This window comes from Enoplosus armatus, chromosome 5 (genome assembly GCF_043641665.1).
Source record: "Enoplosus armatus isolate fEnoArm2 chromosome 5, fEnoArm2.hap1, whole genome shotgun sequence".
NCBI lineage: Eukaryota > Metazoa > Chordata > Actinopteri > Centrarchiformes > Enoplosidae > Enoplosus > Enoplosus armatus.
This window is the reverse complement of record NC_092184.1, coordinates 15,921,301-15,941,669: the sequence shown is the minus strand read 5'-3', so window position 1 is coordinate 15,941,669 and position 20,369 is coordinate 15,921,301. Positions and strand designations below refer to the sequence as shown.

The 20,369-nt window shown below is 43.3% G+C and overlaps 1 protein-coding gene across 1 annotated transcript; it reads left to right on the top strand.

The window, feature by feature from the left end:
* The first annotated feature begins 882 nt into the window (after positions 1–882).
* On the top strand, positions 883–20,278 carry cluha (clustered mitochondria (cluA/CLU1) homolog a). Its single transcript, XM_070905426.1, has 28 exons — positions 883–1,065; positions 7,296–7,489; positions 7,883–8,054; positions 8,712–8,855; positions 8,977–9,104; positions 9,274–9,428; positions 10,099–10,224; positions 10,789–10,936; positions 11,028–11,120; positions 11,352–11,786; positions 12,396–12,655; positions 12,740–12,902; positions 13,080–13,152; positions 13,975–14,076; positions 14,763–14,863; positions 14,987–15,139; positions 15,229–15,291; positions 15,379–15,623; positions 15,718–15,802; positions 15,893–16,046; positions 16,162–16,301; positions 16,402–16,482; positions 16,573–16,698; positions 16,793–16,914; positions 17,023–17,116; positions 17,218–17,352; positions 17,449–17,522; positions 18,364–20,278. The coding sequence occupies exons 1-28, from the start codon at positions 930–932 to the stop codon at positions 18,488–18,490; spliced, it is 4,029 nt and encodes a 1,342-aa protein (XP_070761527.1). The 5' UTR covers positions 883–929; the 3' UTR covers positions 18,491–20,278.
* The last annotated feature ends 91 nt before the right edge of the window (positions 20,279–20,369 follow it).

Here is a 20,369-nt window from a genome sequence, read left to right as displayed (position 1 = left end):
CAGCTGATTGCGATTGGACTCATCTACAGCTACGTGGCAACTTGTTTGTGCAGTCACAATTGAGACAGTGCGGTGAGAGGTGTGTGCAGCTCCCAATAGGTCAGTACTATCACACACATATCTGTTAAGTACAGTATTTTTCATATTTTTTAAGAAGACGGGGATCCTATAGTTCAAAAACTTGACAGTTTTGGATTCCGCACCCAAAAATTAGTTAAAAACAGCTGTCAGACCTAACTCAACAAAGATTGTGTTCCCCAGTGTAATATTACATCATCATTTTTTGTTGATTATATTTTGTATTATTAACAGTTAATAGGGGCCCTGGAGCCGGCCATGGCTAAATATCCATAGTTATGTCCACTACAAGTTGTATACAGGCTACAGCTGTAATCATGTCAGTACTACTACTACTACTACTACTCTCACAGTGTGGTGGAGCTGATGCAATCAAACAGGCTCAAACTGTCAAAGTTCAGTCAATTAAATCACTACTTGTGGTGTTAATAACAGTATTTGTGATGACTTTGTATTTCCCTGCAGCCATTGTTCCCCCTTTATCTTCCAATGCAGAAGACAAATGTAAAAAAAACCCAAAAAAAACAAAAAACTCAAAGAGGAGTTTGTAAAAGGAAAAAAAAACAACGATTTGACGCATGTGGCTTTCCGTAGCGCCACGCTCAGTGGGTGTGGAAGTGCGACGCAAAGGCAAAGAGGTCAAGAGGAGGGGAGGAGGAACACCACGTGTGATCACCACCATGTACAGCACTGTCCTTCCTAGGTAGACTTGTTTTTGTAAGCTTGTACCCTTCGCATGTAGCCAGCTAGCCTGCGTTAGCCGGAGAAGCAGATTTTTGTATTTCTTTTACAGATTCGCATATTCAAGCAACGCTGCTGGGGGATTTCTGTTGCCACACTGACTGCCGACCATGGTGAGCAAGACAGATGACATCCCGGCGTCAGTGCCTAACTGTAATCCGGTTGATCTTGCGGATGAAGCCGGGGATGGAGCCCAGGATAGCAAAGAAACCAGCAAGACGCGTCTGAAGGATTCCTGCGGTTGTGGTGAGACTCTGCAGCAGGCTGATTTATATATGCTGTTATAACACCTAACACACATAATAACTACACTGACCCATCATGATACATACTGTAACAGTAAAACTTCATACAGCCACTATCCCTGTGCATTAACAGTTTTTATTGTGGTTTATTCAGTGTTTTCTTGCATAGCATTCACTAAAGTTGGTGACATTTATCTCAATGCTTTGTTATGTGACTTAAAAGTCCTCAAACCCAAGGTGGTGGTCTGTGGGGGTTGCCTCCCCCCCCCTCCTCCTCCTCCCAACCATCTCCTTGGTAGCCTCTCCAAGTTTAGAGGGTCCACCTTGCACCTAGCAGCATCTGCTAATTAGCTGTCTGGATTTAGTAATGGCTATGTCTCGACTCCTCTGTGCTAATTTGCAAGCTAGCAACCTTCACAGGATCATATCCATTCTATATCCATGGGTCATAGCTATTAGCATGTAGTGCAAGCGAACCAGGCTGACCCAAACAATTTAGCCGGTATGCTAACATCAGCCTCTTCACTGAGTATGCAGCTAGTTAGCTCACTGGCTAATTAGCTAAATAGCAAGCAGCCGCTGTTGTCACTGTCAGCGCGTCGTGTCATGCCCTATAAAGACGAGCACAGGCACTGAAAACTGGTGTTTTCCAGTGAAACATAAACCGGCTGCATAGCACATATTTTTTTCACTTGACACAATGCAGCAGCTTGTGTTGTGCTAACTCGTATTGACGCACATGTTCGGTAACAGCATGACAGAGGAATGAACTGAAGGTCACCTTCAGTGGAGCTGCACACTGCTCACATGAACACAGGGGGGTTCGTACACATGGAGTTATTTTATCTACGGGATATGTGTCCGATTAGCTGTGTGAAAGATTCGTTATCTCGTTTTTTAAACGTAAAAGTGCACTTCAAGAGATGTCAGCTGGATGAAGTGCCCGGCGGTCGGTGGTAACACTCTAACCGGCCCCCACTCCTCCCCCGCCGCGGAAGATTAGATCGAGTGTCCCTCCTCGACCGGGAAGCGGAAGCTGGCTGAAGTAGAAAAAGTCATGATGGTGCATGCACAGTGAGAGGGAAGGTTACGCTAATAATACATGAACAGCCGTGTAAGCTGGTGAGTATACAGTAAGATAAAAAGTAGTGGCGGCGGCTCGCATTGGAGCAACAGCACGGAGTTGTCGGTAGATTTAACGGAGACGTGGACTGTCAGCCGGTTAAGTTAACGTTACACAACTTCTAGAGCACCAAAAGTCACTGCTGCAAGCCTGGCTGTGTGTGTGTCACATGTGGGACCTTGAATTCTCTCTGTCTGTGTCATTTCATAAGAAAACACAGGCGAGAGTGTCTTTACTTCTATACATGTCAGGGAATGAGCTTGTGCTGCTTTGTGGATTAACTGCTGTGCTGGTTATTCTTCTGGTTATTTGGTTGGATGATGACTTATTTTATGTGCAGTCCCTCCACAAGCCCACATGGACCAGTGGATGCTCGAATTTACAGCTGAAAATATTAGTCAGTGGTCACACAGTGATTTGCATCTATTTGGATAATTAATTAACAATTTAGCTTTACTTTTTTTATGTGAAATGCCACATATTCTCAGGTCCCATCATCTGAATTGTGAGAATTTGCTGCTTTTCTTTGTCTTATGTGATAATAAACGTAATATACTTAGTTTTTAAGAGTAAGTCGGACGAAACCACCATCCTGATGCTGTCATCTTGCATTTAAGGAATGGACATTTTATGGCCTAAATTATTAATAAATCAACCCGAGAATTTGCAGTAAAACTGTATGGGGAAAGCAACAGGATTGACGGGTTAAACATGTCTGATATGAAGGATAATACTGGACTGTCAGTGCAGAGTTGTAACAGGACATACTAGCAGCACACGGCAGAGCAGACAGATCAAGGTGAGGGTCACTGTTAGGGGTAAGTAACCTGGTTCATCCCAGGTATCACTGACACCCTGATACTAATCCTCTCCTGGCTGGATGTCTTCCTCACCAGTCCACAGTCAAAGCTACTGTATTCATCATCTATAGCAATGGCTCCTAAACCACAGCTTGTGACCCTTTTTTTAATATAAAAGAACATCTACATGCGACTCATGTTGACTGTTTCATTTGAGTATGGAGGCCTGAAGAGAATCAACTGTGCAGTACTTTATATATATCTTGCCACCCCATGTGGGGATCCAGACCCCCAGGTGTAGACCACAAATCAATAGGTCATGTTAAACATCTGGCTTTTTTGGTTTCCCTATGCATTTTTATAGTGTAGAGCTGCAACTTATGATTATTTTCATTATCAATTAACATGCCAGATATTTTTGATGAATCTTTTTTAGTTTTAAAAATGTCAAAAAATTGTGAAATGCCCCTCACAAGTTCCCAGAACCCAAGATGTAATCTTTAAAATGCTTATTTAGTTTAATCAAAAGTTGAAAACTAAAAGATATTAAATTGACAGTGATGTAAAACAGAGAGAGGCAGCAAATCCTCATATTTGAGAAGCTGAAACCAGAGTATATTTGGCATTTTAACTTGTAAATGCCTTGAAATTATTAATCAATTGATCAATGTTGATTGACTAATTGATTCACTTAAACTCAATGTACGTTACCACAAAACAATCCTTAAGACATGCTCTCATTACGTTATATGTTAGAGTTGAGGAATGTTGTTGTCATTTGTTGCTGGCGAGTGTTTATTGATTCATTTATAAAGACAGAACTTGTCTTCAGATGCTTGACTCAGGGTCCGTCTGTCCACCAGGAGGTTGCCACCTTGTGGTGCAGCAAACATGATTACAGATGGACCTTGTGTGTTGTTGTTGTTGTTGTTGTTTTTCAGGGTTGTCTGGCTGGTTAATGTTGCCATGGCAGCCACCAGGGTCCCCATGTCAAGGGGTGCAGAGTGGATAGATAGCTGGCTCCTGGATTTATTATTTTGTTGTTATCAAGAGAAGTGGGATGTGGTAATGAACTAAAGAAAAGCTGATTTCTAAATGTCAAATTATCTGAAAGAAGAGTTATCACTATGAGCTGGCAGTTTTATTCAGAGAAAGGTTTAGTGGGTCAGTCACTGTGTAAACAGTGACTTTAGGGTTTCATTGTGTCTGGTTTTTGCCTCTCTTCTGTCTTTTCCTGATTGGTGTCCTTGTTTCATTGATTCCTTGCCTTCACCCCGTGCCCTGCACGTAACTGTCCAATCACAAGTCCTGACAATCTTTACCCCGCTGCTTAATGATTTTGGTTGAAAGAGCCGTTGCAAATAAAAATAGATAAAATGCCAATTACTGATGGGGAGTTGATTTGGTTTTGGTACCAAATCAAGCTGGCCAGTTGGGTTTTAACGAGGATTTAAGAATTTAATGCTGAGTTGAATTTGTGTAAACAGACCGGGTGATAATTAAGGTCACAATAGAAAGTGAAGCATTTGCTCTTTCTTTCTTTTGCTCCTTAACAGTGTGTGATTTAAAACATAAAATATACTGAATACTTTCTGATGGTTTATTGATTGATAAATAGATAGAGACTTAGATGGGAATATCTGTTTTCAGCCAATCAAGTTAATTAAATACCTGTGATACTTAATCACAATGATTAAAAAATCTGATAAATCCAATATTGTCGTATAACAATCATGCTCAATCAGCCTAATACAGATATTACAGGGAGAGCCACCTCAGTAGGAACTGTATGTAATTTCTCTGATGGTTGGCAAATATCTATCTTTCCATGATACACATTATCATTTCCCTCAGCCTTGCATGCTGGTGTTGAATTTAGGCATGTATGGTTTCCTTTGAAAATGTATAGTAATAATACACCTTTTTAATAAAAACAAAAAGCCTCCACTCTGAATATTCCTAAACAAAAAAAAGATAACCAGAAACGTCAGATTTTGGGTGATCCTGGCTCTCCCATCAGACCATATTAAACTGCTGTCTCAACATTCACCACCATCTCTCATTTCAACAGGAAGTACATCAAAGAAAAATCTTGACTACATCTTAATTTCTGTTTCCTTCCTTCCTTTAAAACGACTGCGGACATGAGATTTGTCCTGTTCATTGTTAAACCATTCCCTTCTCTCCTCCTACTGGACTTTCTTCCATTACTGTGGCGCAAAATGGGTCAATTTTGCAACACATCGGCTGCTGGATTGCCTCATCAGTCACATTGCTTCTGGCACTTTGTACTCTTGCCTTGCTACTTGCTAAAAACTTGATATTCCTCATTTCACCACACCACCTCCACACATTAGTTCTCTTGTAACCGAACCACAATTTATTGGAATAAGTTAGTAGTTAAACTATGAAGACAATGTGAAAACAATGTGAAAGATGTCGCTCGTAGTGATGAACCTACAGAGGATTATCACCTGATTCTGCAGCTCTCCTCGGCTTTGCCGAGCTTTTATAGTGAGTGTCAGCTCATTATTTAGCTGTCTGGCCCGCTACTTTATTGTTTTGGTTCACTCTCACTGCTCTCAAAATGTAGTTTTGGGCCATAGCAGTCTCTAAAAACCCACTGTACACTATCCGCTCTGCACCAAACAACAGACACATTTAGCGACTAGCTGGTGAACATACTGGAGTATTTAGCTGCTAAAGAGCCAGATATTTCCCTGCGGAGGTGTGGAGACCAAAAACAGAGCAAAAATAGAACAAAAAGGAGTGAATATTGGACAGAAACAACTCTAAGTTAATGCTATGTTATGTGTCATTAAGCAACTGTTTGCTAACAAGCCACCATATTCACTAACTTGTAAGGTGATTGTATGTTAATGTCAACTTCTGCTGCCTCCACGTGGCCAAAAAATCAGTTACAATTACAGCTGTAAACTCTGTTTCAACAGACAGAGCTCAGATCTGATAAGAAATGAAATGCTTCTGTACTGATACTGAAAACAGACAGCTACACTGAAACACTTGACACCAAGCGCTCATGCTCTTCTGGTTTGTAACATTATTAGTCTGCTCTGAAGCTGTTGCATTTGTTGGTCTGAGTGTGGCCGGTTGCCCTTCTCTCCGCCGCTCTTCCACCATTTCATAGCGTTCATTCCCACCCAGGGTCGTGGTCCAGTTATGGGGCCCCACCCCTCCCTCTGGCCCCTTCTCTTCAGTAACCCTGAAGCTGTTTACCCTTGACAGTGAGCAAGGACAGGCTGGCTGGCAGCAGTTGTGTCCCAGTGAGAGAAAACAGGTGTCTGACACCCACATCCTTGGCCCTGCTCCTTTGAATTAATGTACCCGAGAACCTCATTCTTATTAATTTTTTTTCTCACCTTAACTGTTACTCTAGAAAAGGTGGGAAATATAATGCATGCATAATTTGTGTTATGAGATCAGGTCTTCATTCATTAGCTCAGATTTTTCACGTCATGCTTATTTTATCAAGATAATGAGTAAGAGATTGAATGTCCATAAAGGAGTAAGGGCAGCCGCTGAATGGTTAATAGCTGACTTGCAGGTATTGTATTTGCCACAATCAGCCATGCAAGTGACCAATAATTCCTTCTTGTGAATACTGAAATCTTTTGTATTCAACCCCTCAAGGCTCCCTGGCTAAGCTCCCTCCAGTGTTGCAACAGTGTTGGTTTCAGCAGGTTGGTGTTGGAAATGATGAACTTTATATCTAGATCAGCCAAAAAGAACGCCGGGTTACTTATTGTCAAACGTTTTTATTCAGTTGCAACTTTTTGGAAGAGTTTGTAGAGATAATGCTCGTACAGTTGATGATTTATGAAAGTCAAGTCTTGGAGTCTTCGTTTGTATTTAAATTAAATGTAGCACCACCACGGCACTAGCATACTGTAGCTGAGCTTTGTCGGCTCTGTTCACCCATTAATAAATATTTCATAAGGTCATTGGTAAGGTCATCCAGCCTCTGGGTCTGTGTGCTTTGTTTGTGACCTGGCTGCCTGGCAGCGTCTCTGTGTTTTCATGTTGTAGAAAACAGTCTGGTGTTTCTGTTGTCGGGATGACTTGCTTTGCATGGCTGACTGCCTGAAGGTGGTGTCCCTGTTGATCATATTATTAACTAATGACAGCTGTAGATTGTTCTCTGTAGAGAACAGAGCTTTTTGTCCACAACACATCTGATAGTCATTAAAGATTTAGGCTGTAGTTCTCTGGCTGTATTGTGTTGTTTCTGAGTCAAATTCTCCATCACAAGATGTTCACTGATGACCCTCTGTGTCTCTTCCATTGCAGGGCACAGTGAAGATACCACCATGGTGAATGGTGACGGGGCTCATGGCCACGCGGAGGACGCAGAATCAAAGCAGGATGGGAACGGTGAGGCGGACGGCGGAGAGGAGTCTAACGAACAGGAAGTGATAGTGATCCAGGACACAGGCTTCACTGTTAAGATCCAGGCACCTGGAACAGAGCCATTTGACCTGCAGGTATTGGCTCTTCACAAGCAACCTGAACTGTGTGTTTCTGCCATTGAGCTGGTGATTGCCACGACAGAGAAATCATTTATTCCCTCCATGATAACTTTCCAGAGTTGTGAAGTCCTGTCTCATAACATTATAAACCGCTGTGTCAGATGACCTTTCAAACAAGTACTACAACTGGCCTTTCTAGATCATATGAAATTGAACAGGTACTGGTTCAAAGGTTTGTCTTTGGTCTGAACACCGGGCTACACTGTGAACATGAAAAATATGTAAGCAGTGTTTTCAAACTAGAAAATACAGACAATTCAGCTGAACCAAAGCAAGCACTGTACCTCAAGCTACATATTTCTGGAGCTGTACTTACCTACATCATTTCATCTCCCTCCCCCACATCAGGTCTCTCCCCAGGAAATGGTACAGGAGATCCATCAGGTGTTGATGGACCGCGAGGACACCTGCCACCGCACCTGCTTCTCCCTGCAGCTGGATGGAAATGTGCTGGACAACTTTGCTGAGCTCAAGTCCATTGAGGGCCTGCAGGAGGGCTCGCTGCTCAAAGTGGTGGAAGGTCAGATTCAGAGGCTTTTATTCACACTTGGGGTTTGTCTTGCTCTTGTGGTACAAAGAGGAAAAGTTATAAAGCTGAAATATGTTTGAGGTACTTGGAAAGGTCAAGCTGTTATCACATTACTTAGATTGTTTTAGACAGGTATGTGGAGTACTCACTGAAAGAATAAGTAGCTGATCATGAAATGTCTGTCAAGCATGAACTTAAAACTGCAGGCTGCAGACTGCAACCTTCTACATATTGAAACTACAGCAAAGATTGCAAAGCATCTAGGGTTGCATTTCACCTCATCATTGTTGGTATACGATAAAAATGTCATTGACTAACAAAGGAGTGAGAAAACAAATATACCATAAATCAAGGTGACGTCAGACAACATTGGCAGGTGCAACCTGACAAACCTGTTCAACATTTCTCAACATCAGCCACAATAAATGTGATGTTAGTGTTTCACCACCATACATATACATATAGCATAGATGTATTAATTAATTAAAACTACATTATGGATTTGAGCTTTAATGATTTGCTGGCAAAGACTAAAGTGAATTGAGTTATATTTCATTACGTGTTCATTAGCCTCATCTGTTACTTGTCAAACTGCTCACTGTCTGCTATTTATACCTTTTGGGTTTCTTTTGTTTCTTTTTTCTCCAGAGCCCTACACAGTGCGCGAGGCCCGCATCCACGTGCGCCACATCAGAGACCTGCTGAAAAGTCTGGACCCCTCGGACGCCTACAACGGAGTGGACTGCAACTCCCTCTCCTTCCTCAGCATCTTCACTGATGGAGACCTCGGAGGTATGACACTGTGTGAGACGTTTAGGGTAGATGCACAGCTTGTGTCGTGTATGGATGTAGCGACATGCAGGTAGACTACAGACCTTCACAGTTCACCTTGCTTGTTTTCATGTGGCTGCAGATAGTGGTAAGCGGAAGAAAAAGGGCAATGAGCTGGAGCAGATTGACTGTACCCCCCCAGAGCACATCCTGCCCGGCAGCAAAGATCGCCCCCTGGTGCCCCTCCAGCCACAGAACAAGGACTGGAAGGTGAGAGGCAGCACCCTATATGTTGTCCGGCATGGGGAAATTGTATATTCTCTTTCAAACAGTACCATTTATAGGGAAAGCCAAACACAAACTGAAAGACTCAGTAGTCGAATAAGCGATGAATTTTTAAATTCTTTCCTTTGGTTAATGGTTTTAACACCCCCAACAGCCTATGCAGTGCCTGAAGGTCCTGACCATGAGTGGGTGGAACCCTCCACCCGGAAACAGGAAGATGCACGGGGACCTCATGTATCTGTACATGGTAACTGTGGAGGAGCGCCATGTCAGCGTCACTGCCTCTACACGCGGCTTCTACCTCAACCAGTCAGTCAACATCTCATCCTCGTATCTCCTTATAGCTTCTTTATGTTTTCACTGCAGTGGACTCTCTGCCATTAAGCTCCATAATCTCTTCGTACATAGTTTATACACAAGTGTTTGGCAGTCACTAGTATGCAGAGCGACTCGCAGTGCTGCATAGTGTTCACCATTCAAGACGCCATTAAGTGAAGATATTTGACAGCAGTCAAGCCGTGATTAACTGATCACAAGTGCAGGTGCTACTGTGAGTAACAGAAGACGGAGCGATAAGCGCTGATAGAGATGCAAGCACAAGCAGTGGTATATTAACAGTGTCAGGATCCTAATTTTGGATTAGTTTTAGATGCCAGCGAGGGCTTAACAGTCAAATTAATGAGGTCTAATTGGATTACATTGGAAAGTAGAAATGGGAAAGATGCGGTGGTGTTTGGAGCATGTTTATCTTTCTGTTTCTAACAACATCAAGAAGTGCGTCTGTTGGGGAAAATTGGCAGAGCTACCTCCCTAAATTAAAACCATCCAGATGTTATTAGTTAAGGTTTTTCCCTCCAGTTAGTAGACTGTGGCAGTCATGGCAATAAATGCTCTCCCTTGTCAGTGACACAAATATTTGTTATTTGTAACACATAATAATGTGAATAATAATGTTGATGTGTGTCTGTGTATATACCAGATCTACTACCTACACCTTCAACCCTAAGCCAGCCAATCCCAGCTTCCTGAGCCATTCACTGGTGGAGCTGCTGAGCCAGATCAGCCCTGCCTTCAAGAAGAACTTCACTGCCCTGCAAAAGAAACGGTAAAAACATCTCTTTGCCTTTTAGTTTCCCTAAATTTCTTTTTCTCCTGCCAGTGGTCAACTCCCCTTCATACGGAATCACTGTATTGTGTGTAATTTGAAGCAACAAAGTCAATGCTCATCCTCTGTGGTAGCATGAAAACATACCTTAGTGTCTCCCTGTGATCCACCATCTACTCACTCAGTACTGTACAAAAGCTTCTCTTCTTTACTATTGTTAGATTTCTCTTTCAAGTGCTTCTTTTCTGTGATCATTCTAAAGTTCATTCATTCATTCATTCATTAACTTTATTTAACCAGGTATGAACACATCTATTCTCTATTACACTCCAGATCTGGCCAGGATGCAGGAGGTCAAAGTCTTATAGCACAATAAGAAAACAAACTAAACGAGACAAAATAATAACAAGAAATATGGTCGAGGACTCTGTGGTTCTCGTCATCGATTAGTTATGATTTTGGTGATGTGGGAATACAAAAAGCAAACTTCAGACAAACTGCCCGAGATGTACGAAAAGAGATGACAGAAGTGATGCCTTTTCTTTTCTTTTCTTTTTGCTGCAGGGTCCAGAGACACCCGTTTGAGAGGATAGCCACACCCTTCCAGCTGTACAACTGGACAGCTCCGCAGGTAGACCACGCCATGGACTGTGTTCGAGCTGAGGACGCCTACACCTCCCGCCTGGGCTATGAGGAGCACATACCTGGACAGGTGGGCACAGCTGAACCCAGCAGCACATCAGGCAGGCAAATAATGTAACTTTTTTCCAGTATTAAGGTGTTTTGTTTCCATATGTCTTCAGACCAGAGATTGGAATGAGGAGCTGCAGACCACCAGAGAGCTGCCCCGGAAGAATCTGCCTGAACGCCTGCTGAGGGAGAGGGCCATATTCAAGGTATGTGGTCTTTATGTCCTGTTGTGTGAATGCACTTCAGGTTAAATCAAGCACAGAATCTGCCTTTACACAATCAACAGTGCAGAGCAGATGATACTGAATCACCCAAACTGCTGACTGACTCTGCTAAAGGGCAATGTGATGCCAATGTCATGTGTAAATGTGTAGCTTTTTAATGTGTAACAGCTTCTTCTTCTAAATTACTAATACCTCCTTTGTTTTCTCCTGTAGGTCCACAGTGACTTTGCAGCAGCTGCCACTCGAGGCGCCATGGCGGTCATTGATGGCAATGTAATGGCCATCAACCCCGGTGAAGAAACACGCATGCAGATGTTCATCTGGAACAATATCTTCTTTAGCCTGGGCTTCGATGTGCGGGACCACTATCGTGAGCTGGGTGGAGATGCCGCCGCCCACGCGGCACCCACCAATGACTTGAATGGAGTACGGGCTTACGGGGCGGTGGATGTGGAGGGTCTGTACACTCTGGGGACAGTAGTGGTGGACTACAGAGGCTACCGTGTCACCGCCCAGTCCATCATCCCTGGTATCCTGGAGCGTGAGCAGGAGCAGAGTGTCATCTACGGCTCCATTGACTTTGGAAAGACGGTTGTGTCTCACAGCAAATACCTGGAGCTGCTGGAGAAGACCAGCAGGCCACTCAAGGTCAGTAACACGACTATTGTCTCCACTCAAGTGATGATTTAACTTGAGGATAATCCAATTATTTCACAGTACATACTTTTTTGTGTTAAATAAGTCTGATATTCTATTCTTGTTGTCAACAAATCCCATGAAAAGACCAAAACCAAGAATGAATTGATCCGACTAATAAGTATTTTCTCCGTAGTCTGATATATCTTACTCCTCTGTGACCTCCATTAATATTCCAAAAATTTTAAAGACACATCAATGAGTCACACCACTACACTGGGTGCCTGAGTACACCACAGTGCCCATGTTCATGAGTCACTCCCACACACACATCCTGCTGTAGTAAATATTCACTAGAGCGCCTAATAGACTAATAGTCCCCAACAAACATATCATTTACTCCTTTGTGAAAAAGTAATTATCATCTCATTAAAAATGAAAGTATTATTTGTGACCTTATTAAAAGCTTTATGTCTTCAGTAGGAACAATTGGGCCTGTGACTTAGAGCCACAGACAGACTGGGACACACCAACCAACACACTGTTACAGAGATACTTTGTATTCAGATCCTTTGTCACTTCAACAAGTTAATTTAGCCATTTACTGGGTGTAAATTGTAGGTCCAGAAGCACAGCGTGCTGAACGAGAACAACGAGACCGTGGAGCTGTGCTCTTCTGTCGAGTGTAAGGGCATCATCGGAAATGATGGCCGCCACTATATCCTGGACCTTCTCCGTACCTTCCCTCCTGACCTCAACTTCCTGCCTGTGGATGGAGAGGAGCTGCCTCCAGAGAGTCAGCGCCAAGGCTTCCCCCGCCAGCACCGCCACCGCCTGGCTTGTCTACGTCAGGAGCTCATCGAGGCGTTTGTTGAGCACAGGTAGGCGACTGCGCTGTTGTGCATCAACACATTTCCATCATCAGGAGGTTTCTACATGTGCTAACCGATTCTGTCCCTCCCCAGATATCTTCTCTTCATGAAGATGGCGGCGTTGCAGCTCATGCAACAGAAATCAAACAAGGACACTAAGATTAATATACCTGCTATCACAGAAACTGCTGAAACAACCTCAGAAAGCAATGCTGATACAACCCAGACACAGAACACTACATCCGACTCTCCCAGTGCAACAGAGGTCTCCACGGACGACACGAGCCAGACAGACAACAGCACCTCTGCTGCCTCACAGGCAGCGACTGACGGTGTAGAAAACTCCCCGAAGCCTGCCACAAACGGGCCTCTAGACCTCGCAGCCACCCAGAATGGGGAATGCAAGAGCCCACTGGAGGGTAAGGAGCTTGAGGAAAGTATTCCAGGATTAGCTCAGGCCAAAGAGCTGGCGGAGACCTTAGTTGCCGAAGATGGATCTTGTATTGGTATGTCCAAAAGTCCCCCAAAACATGAGGCCAGGACAACGCAGGGAGAGCTACTCTGGTGGATAATTGCATAGAAAAAGTCACAGACGCAGCTAATTTTAGAAAGTGCCTTTGTATGCGTGTCCGTAGCATTAGAGCAGTAGAGTATCAGGTAGAGCATTAAAGTATCAAGTACTGTTGTAGTGGCTTCTTTCCACCAGGCTAGCGGTCCCTGCTCAGTCCTCAGCCTGCAGAAGGGGACGAGTGTTGGCCCCCAAATCAACCATCTCTTACTGTTCCTGCCGTTGCTGTGGGATTTGACCTAATAAACTGAATGTCCATTAATCCAAATGTGTGTTGGAATGCAGAAATAATCTTGTGTTCGATGATTTGTGTGCTGCTCACTTGATGCTAAATCACAGTAATATGCTTGTCAAACAGGCTGACCCTAATCTGTGGTGTTTGTGGTTGTTTATTGACAGCTTTGAAATGGTGGTGGGTACTCTAATAAGGCCATGTCTACAGTGAGCTTCTCAAATCACTATTTTATGATCGAAGTTGTCTGGAAAAGATCAATGATACTATCTATATATCATCAACTTTGGCATGTGATGACACAGAGTTGGAGGTGACTGAAAATTGGCTTCTTTACATTATTGAGCCACAGCTGTCATATCTCTGTTTTCCCCCATATATACTAAAAAGAGCTGAGAAAACAGAACTGGCTTAATGTGGACATGGTTCAAACTGTCACTTTTCAGATCTGTTGACATGATGTGTCTGTCGCCATAACTTTTAACATTTTTGCATCTTTTCCTTGTATGCAATCCTCATCACAAACAGATCCCAAAAGCCGTGAGGTAGTCCTCAATGCCTGCAAGGCGGTAGGCTCCATCAGCAACACGTCTTTTGACATTCGCTTCAACCCTGACATCTTCTCCCCAGGTAAGCACGACAAGGATGATTGATCATATATATCGACTATGAAAAAGCTTGACAATAACTTTACAGTGTGTGAACAATGAAAGCTGTATATACAACATGTTTTATTGATATTGAAATAAGCTATGAAGCCATAAAAAGGAGGCAGTTAAGAATCAAATATTTTTCACCACATTGAGAAATGTTGGTTGAGAAATTTTTCTTCTCGGGCATGAAACCTAAAACCAAAAGCTGCAGCACTCCCATTTTAGACCACTAGTTTAATTCCTGTTATTCAGGCTGATGAGTGATGATACATGGAGAAGATTTTAGGGCAGCTTTAGGACATGTCAAAACAGACTGAAATCAAAGCTTGTTTCAAGACAAACCTGTCACAAAAATGATATCCAGTGACCAGTGCTCAGTGTTACACCCACAAATCAGAGAAGCGGAAAGCGTCTGTAATACACTGGTAAAACTGCAGTGTATAACTTTAGAAAACAATGAAACTCTTACTCTTGTAGTTGAAGAGCGCATGAGATAACTGTAGTATTTCATCCAGATGTGTCAGTGTCTAATTTCTTTCTTGCTTGTAGACATTTTTAGCACATTTGGCTCTTAATTATCTCTGGAGTGATAAAAGAGTGAATGACACTTGTTCATAGGAGAATATAAGTACAGAAGTGACTATGTGTGTGTTGTTGAACCAGGAGTGCGTTTCCCAGACGACAGCGCAGATGATGTCCAGAAGCAGAAGCAGCTTCTCAAAGATGCTGCTGCCTTCCTGGTGTCCTGTCAGATCCCATCACTGGTCAGTGACACAGACACTCCCATAGATCCAAGTCATACAGGGGCATTGAATTTTCTGGTTGTGTATCTGAGTTTAAAGCCTTACTGTGCGTGCGTGCGTATAATATGTGTGTTTTATGACCAGGTTAAAGACTGTTTGGACCACAGCGCTCTGCCCATGGATGGAGCCACACTGACCGAGGCCTTGCGCCAGAGAGGCATCAATATTCGTTATTTGGGCAATGTTCTGGAGTTTGTGGACAAGACCCCTGCCAAAGCCCAGCTGGAGCACTTCTATGTGAGTCTGAACTCCTGAATCAACCACCACTGTCACATACTTTGTGTCCTTGTGTTGTCATTCTAACCTTTCCCTTTTCCGTACCTTAGAGAATAGGAATCAGTGAGCTGATCACCAGATGTGCAAAACATATCTTCAAGACATACCTCCAGGTTGGTGACTTTCGACACACATCATCAAGCGTCTTTAAAAGACAAACCCACATGTATTCTGATTAAAATATTTTCCTCGTCGTGTAGGGTGTGGAGTTGTCGGCCCTCTCTGCTGCTGTAAGCCATTTCCTAAACTGCTTCCTGAGCTCCTTTCCTGATGCTGTCGCCTACCTGCCTCCTGACGAGCTGGTGTCGCGTCGTAAAAGCCGCAAACGTCGCAACAGGGTCCCCGGTGGCGGCGACAACACGGCGTGGGCCAGCCTGACGCCCAGCGAGTTGTGGAAGAACATTGCCTCTGAGGCCCAGAGCTACTATCACTTCACCCTACAGTGGTGAGGGGCCCCATCTGTTAATGTGAAACAAATGTTAAAGCTCTCTTTTTACGCTTTATCGTTTCCATTTATCTTGACATGTTTTCTTGTGCAGTGAAAGTGCGGACCAGGTGGTGGAGAAATACGGCCTCCAGAAGATCACTCTGCTCAGAGAAATTTCAGTCAAAACTGGCATCCAGGTAACACTCATTTAGTCTACAGTGACCCCCGACGCCTCTTTACCAAATCGCCTTTGTGATGTTTCTTCTACTTTTTCATTTGCCTTCTAGATTCTGATAAAGGAGTATAACTTTGACAGCCGCCACAAGCCTGCCTTCACAGAGGAGGACATCCTGAATATTTTCCCTGTTGTGAAGCACGTGAACCCCAAAGCCTCAGATGCCTTCCACTTCTTCCAGAGTGGACAGGCCAAAGTGCAGCAAGGTGAGACATGTTTATGTCAAACGATTGAGTCATTCATAAACATTTAAAGACCTGAACACACAAACAGTTTGGAATGAAAAATACTACATTTCAGAACTTTCCTTTTTATTTCCAGGTTTTCTGAAGGAGGGCTGCGAGCTGATCAACGAGGCTCTGAACCTCTTCAACAATGTCTACGGAGCCATGCATGTAGAGATCTGTGCCTGCCTGCGCCTGCTGGCACGCCTTAACTACATCATGGGAGACCACGCTGAGGTAGGCAGAAATATGGCAACTCTTACTTTGTCTGCAACTTTTACACACGTGTCTGATTGGTGTCATGTTACTAAATGACCATTTGTGTATTCACCCACAGGCTCTCAGCAACCAGCAAAAGGCTGTTCTGATGAGTGAAAGAGTCCTCGGCATTGAGCACCCCAACACAATTCAAGAATATGTAAGTTATCGCACCAAATGTAGGAAGTATTTTGTTCATGCTGAAGATGTTTGATATCTAACCTGTATGTTTGTTCCCTTCTCTTCTCAGATGCACTTGGCTCTGTACTGCTTTGCCAATGGCCAGCTGTCCACCGCCCTGAAGCTGCTTTATCGTGCCCGTTACCTCATGTTGTTGGTTAGCGGGGAGGACCACCCAGAGATGGCGTTGCTAGACGTGAGTGCAGTCTGATTTTAAAGCTTTGGTGCTCTCCTAACACAATTCAGACTAATAATGACTGCCGTCGTTGTTCTTGGCTCTCCTTCCACAGAGTAACATCGGGCTGGTGCTGCACGGAGTGATGGAGTATGATTTATCGCTGAGATTCCTGGAGAACGCCTTGACCATCAACACAAAGTACCACGGACCCCGGTCCCTCAAAGTGGCCCTCAGGTGGGGAGAGACTCATCATCCATGTGCATATAGTTTTATATATGTATATAGGTTTGATACTGACTGACATGATGATTTGCATTATGTGCGTCTTGTTGTTCTTTTCAGCCATCATTTGGTTGCGAGGGTTTACGAGAGCAAGGCTGAGTTCCGCTCTGCACTACAGCACGAGAAGGAGGGTTACACCATTTACAAGAACCAGGTGGGCCCTTCAGGACTCTACACTGCTGGGAACTAACACACATTTCTATATCAGTTGTGATGAAGTGATATCTTAATTTGAAATTGTTTTCCTCTTCTCAGATGGGCGAGACACATGAGAAAACCAAGGAGAGCTCAGAGTACCTGAAGTATCTGACCCAACAGGCTGTAGCTCTGCAGAGAACCATGAATGAGATCTACAAGAACGGCTCCAACGCCAGCATCATGCCCCTCAAGGTGACCACTCTGAGTCAAGACGTGTTTGTGCTTCCATCTGTTTCATCTCCACCATTCAGCAGTGATGCTATGTTTTTATTTCCTCCTGTTTTCCAGTTCACTGCTCCCAGCATGGCCAGCGTCCTGGAACAGCTCAACATTATCAATGGCATCATCTTTATACCGCTTAGGTAAAGTGAGAAACCTAATGCTCTGAACACCTGCAGGGACTCGAGACACAACAGAAATTCGACATGACACACAAAGATAGGGATTACTGCAGCTGTGTATTTGTTCAGCCCATAATGGCTGTTTTCTCACTCCCATTTCATTTTGAACTTGACTGTAGCTATTGGTATCATCAAATACACAGAAACGTGACACCACAAACCTTTATGGAATTTCAGCAGACATAAGGCCAAGAGCCAATTTATACTTTCCACGTGGCCGCAAAAGGTTTAGACTGTACATGCTGACAAACATATGTGAACAGGCCTGTGTTAGGGGTTAACTCTTTCTTTAAAACCGATAATGAGGACAAGAGGTTTGTATAGTGACGCCTCCTCCTGGTCCTGGAGAGCCCCAGCACTGCATATTTTTCATCTTTCCGTGCTCTGCTCACGCCTGATGATAAGAGCTTGATTGACTGAACACCTGATCTAGCTAATTAGATGTGGATAGAGCATGGAAAACATCTTTGGGCACATCTGCACAGGTTTTATGAGGACTTCAAATAAGATAAGATAATCCTTTATTAATCCCTCAGCAGGGAAGTTTGCATTGTCATAGCAGCATACAGGATAGAAGATATAATAAATAAAAACAAAGGCCGTTATAAAAAACTATAAGAAAAATTATAAAAAACAACTGTAATTTACAAATTCACACAACAGGTAAAGGAATTTTACTACAAGTTACTTTTTAATAGTTTTGAGACACAAGTGAAAACAATATAAAAGATTAAAAATGGTCGAGATATACCAGAAGTTTCTTCTACGGGAAGTATTTATTTTTTTGGTGTTTCCCTTTCAGCCAAAAGGATCTGGAGAACCTGAAGGCAGAGGTGCAGAGGCGGCAACAGCTGCAGGAGCTGGGAAAGAATGAGGAGCTCACTGAGGACAGCCCACTGGAACTAGAAGACAAAATTCCCATTGATTAATGTCTAACAGCCCTCAACACAGCTACTTTCTGCTATGGGGGGGGGGGGGAGAGGCCGTGACGCAACAGCCATGTCACTGAGCCTATGGACCTGAGAACTGAGCAGTGTCAATCAGCATTGAAATAAACAGTGGGAGGGATGGGTCATGGCAGTCCAGAGAACAAACTGTATGAACTGTAGGACAAAGGAATGCAGAGCGGGAGTTTCCTCCAAGGTAGGAAGGGAGGGAGGGAGGAGAAAGTACAAACAACAGAATCGATGTAACGTGCAATCTGAAAATATCCCCGGCCCAAGAACCTGGTGATGAAGGTGTTAGCTGCTTAGAAATATGATTGCATATGAAAGAGTGGTTGCAGCTGGGTGAGGGAGACCAAGGATGACCATGACATTGTATACCAGAGCCTTATCCACTGAACCATATTCCCCCAATAATGCGTCTTCTCAGCTCAAACTTCCCCCAGCACTGTTAGCCCAGGACCATATTTTGCCCTGCCATTCGCTAAAGAGCCTCGAAGACCCCTGGGCATGTATCGCCCGCCCCCCCACCCGAAACGGTGCTCGAAATGATAAAGCACCTACCCTGTCCTAGAACTCAGGGGTACTTTCTACTGTGCACTAAGACCAGAATACAGTCACTAAATTTGAGATTTTTCAACTGGGGCTTCAGAATGTAAATTCCCTTCTCCTTAGCTTCTTTGAGCCACTTTGCAGCAGTCGCCCATCATTCTTACACGTCCCCGATGGTTAATTAATGTAGTCGTTCTATCATTTGTACTTCCGACATCCCAGGTGGGTGCCTGCTGTGTCCTATGGTTCCTGTTTCTCCTAGCAAGCAAACAATACAGAGACACATTAGTGAGCTTTCAACCGATTTGATTTCATTTGCTGGAATTATTATTATTTTTTTTTAGTAAATAAAATGGATTTTGTAAAAGTGCACAGGAGAATTGAGGTATTTTAGGCCTGTTGATCATCAATTAATTTAAGCCATGTCTGTTTTATAGAAAATGTATAGAAGTGGAAAAAGATGTATAAATCTCTAACAGATTTAGACAAGTACTTGATTGATGTTAATGGTAAAGCGCAGATTTGAAACGTCCACCTGAAGCAGTAGATTTATCTATCTATATACTAGCTGTGTTCAATCTTCTATTTTTACACATTGAAAGAATATGTGCATGTATGTTTGTATGTGTGACAGTGTGTGTGTGTCTTTGTGTAGCCCAACAGAAAATCTATTGGCCAGGGCTGTTGCTGCTTTTGCTGCTGCATAGTTTGAATAGAGGCTAAGCGAAACATTGGCTTTCCAAATGTTTTATTTTTCTACTCATAGTAAACCTGTTGGATGGCTGATGCCTCTTTTCTTGAAACATTCATGGCCACCAATGTTGTAAATCTGTTTTATGTATGAATTGGTACTTCTCACCTTTTTTTGAACAGGTGCTCAACATTGGCAGTAGTGACTGATTTATTGTTGCTGGGTGTTTTTGTTTGTTTTTCCATTATTGGGTCATCTTTTCATATGTAACCGAGACAAAAACAGCCCAGGAGTGTCTGTTCATTGAGCAGTGTTTAGTGCACTTTCCCGCGCTGTTTGGATGTGTGATCAGGTTCCAAAAGTGGGCAAAAGAAGGGCTGCCTCAACGTGATGTACCAAAAAAAAAAGACTGATTTAAGGTTTGTTTGCGCTTGTATACATGCAATGTATCCCTCCCATGGCAATTTGTTACTTAATTGTTGCCGTGTCTAAATGTATGTGATTAAAGCAATAGAGAGATGGTGCTGGAACTTATTGTTTTTCGAACATGCTGTTTTTACTTGGCACAAGACATGAAAGATTGACTACTTACTGTACTGGCTGAATTATCTGATACCAAGG